The sequence below is a fragment of the Erinaceus europaeus genome, chromosome 7, assembly GCF_950295315.1.
Source record: "Erinaceus europaeus chromosome 7, mEriEur2.1, whole genome shotgun sequence".
Lineage (NCBI taxonomy): Eukaryota > Metazoa > Chordata > Mammalia > Eulipotyphla > Erinaceidae > Erinaceus > Erinaceus europaeus.
Window position 1 is genome coordinate 108995379 of NC_080168.1, and position 1516 is coordinate 108996894.

At 35.9% G+C, this 1516-nt stretch overlaps 1 protein-coding gene across 1 annotated transcript; it reads left to right on the forward strand.

Moving 5' to 3' along the window:
- Nucleotides 1-361: 361 nt before the first annotated feature.
- LOC103109095 (olfactory receptor 6C2-like) lies at nt 362-1306 on the forward strand. The gene has a single exon (XM_007518100.2). The coding sequence runs from the start codon at nt 368-370 to the stop codon at nt 1304-1306; it is 939 nt and encodes a 312-aa protein (XP_007518162.1). The 5' UTR covers nt 362-367.
- The last annotated feature ends 210 nt before the right edge of the window (nt 1307-1516 follow it).

Here is a 1516-nt window from a genome sequence, read left to right on the forward strand (position 1 = left end):
TCAAACAAATGAATAGAATTTAAAAATAAAACAGCAGTCATCTAAGAGTGTTTTATCGAAATGTTTGTTTTGTATATGAGAGTGTGTCTATGTATATGCATGAAAATGCACACTGAACTATGTTCTAAATCTATATTGCAAAAAATGTGGCAATTATATTAGAAAGCCATGTCTAAAGCCTATTAAAAGACATGTCAACAGAACAGGCACGTGTTATGTGAAAGTATTGCCAAGAAAATAAATGCTTATTTAACAAAATTGTTGACTTTCTAAACAAAATATATTGTAAAACATTTTCCATATTTTCTTTTTAAAGCTTATTTCCTTCAAATTGAGAAACAAACTGAATTTGAGTGTGCACCCGGAAATGAGAAACCACACTGCAATCACCACATTCATCCTCCTGGGACTGACAGATGACCCTCAATTACAGACTCTTATTTTCGTATTTCTATTTATCACCTACATATTGAGTGTTGTTGGAAACCTGACCATCATTATCCTCACACTAGTGGATTCTCACCTTAAAACTGCCATGTACCTTTTCCTTCAAAATTTTTCCTTCTTAGAAATCTCATTCACTTCTGCCTGTATACCTAGATTCTTGTATAGTCTATCCACAGGTGACAAAACCATTACCTATAATGCTTGCGCATGCCAATTGTTTTTCACAGATATTTTTGGAATTACCGAGTTTTTCCTCTTAGCCACCATGTCCTATGATCGCTATGTAGCCATCTGCAAACCCCTGCATTACTTGATCATCATGAACCACAAAATCTGCAAAAGGCTTATCTTCTGTTGTTGGATGATTACTTTATTGATCTTATGCCCTCCACTTTTCTTGGGGTTGAACCTAGAATTCTGTGACTCTAATATCCTTGATCATTTTGTCTGTGATGCTAATCCTATTCTAAAGATTTCTTGCTCAGATACATGGCTCTTAGAGAAGATGGTCATTGTCTGTTCTGTGCTGATCTTCATTGCGACACTTGTGTGTGTGGTTTTGTCCTACATGTATATTATCAGAACAATCCTAAGATTCCCTTCTGCTCAGCAGAGGACAAAGGCTTTTTCCACCTGTTCTTCTCACATTGTTGTTGTTTCTATTACCTATGGCAGCTGCATCTTTGTGTATATCAAACCTTCAGCAAAAGATGATATGACCATTAATAAGGGAGTCTCAATACTCACTACTTCCATATCCCCTATGTTAAACCCATTTATTTATACTTTGAGGAACAAACAAGTGAAAGAAGCATTTAATAACTTTGTCAAAAGAATTATATTGTTCTCAAAGAATTAGGAGAATGCTTAAAGAAGGATTTCTTTGTTAATTTATCGTGTTTTAATCCTATTTTTGTTCTTTTCTCCCTTTTTTGCCTCTAGGGTTGTCACTGGGGCTCAGTGCCAGCACTATTAATCCACTGCTTCTGGCAGACACTTTTTCCATACAGAGAAATCGAGACAGGAGGGGAAGATATGGGAAGAGAAAGACAGACAGCTGCAGTCCTGC

What these genes read in the sequence shown, in the direction of transcription:
- LOC103109095 (XM_007518100.2), top strand. Translation starts at nt 368, where the DNA reads ATGAGAAACCACACTGCAATCACCACATTCATCCTCCTGGGACTGACA.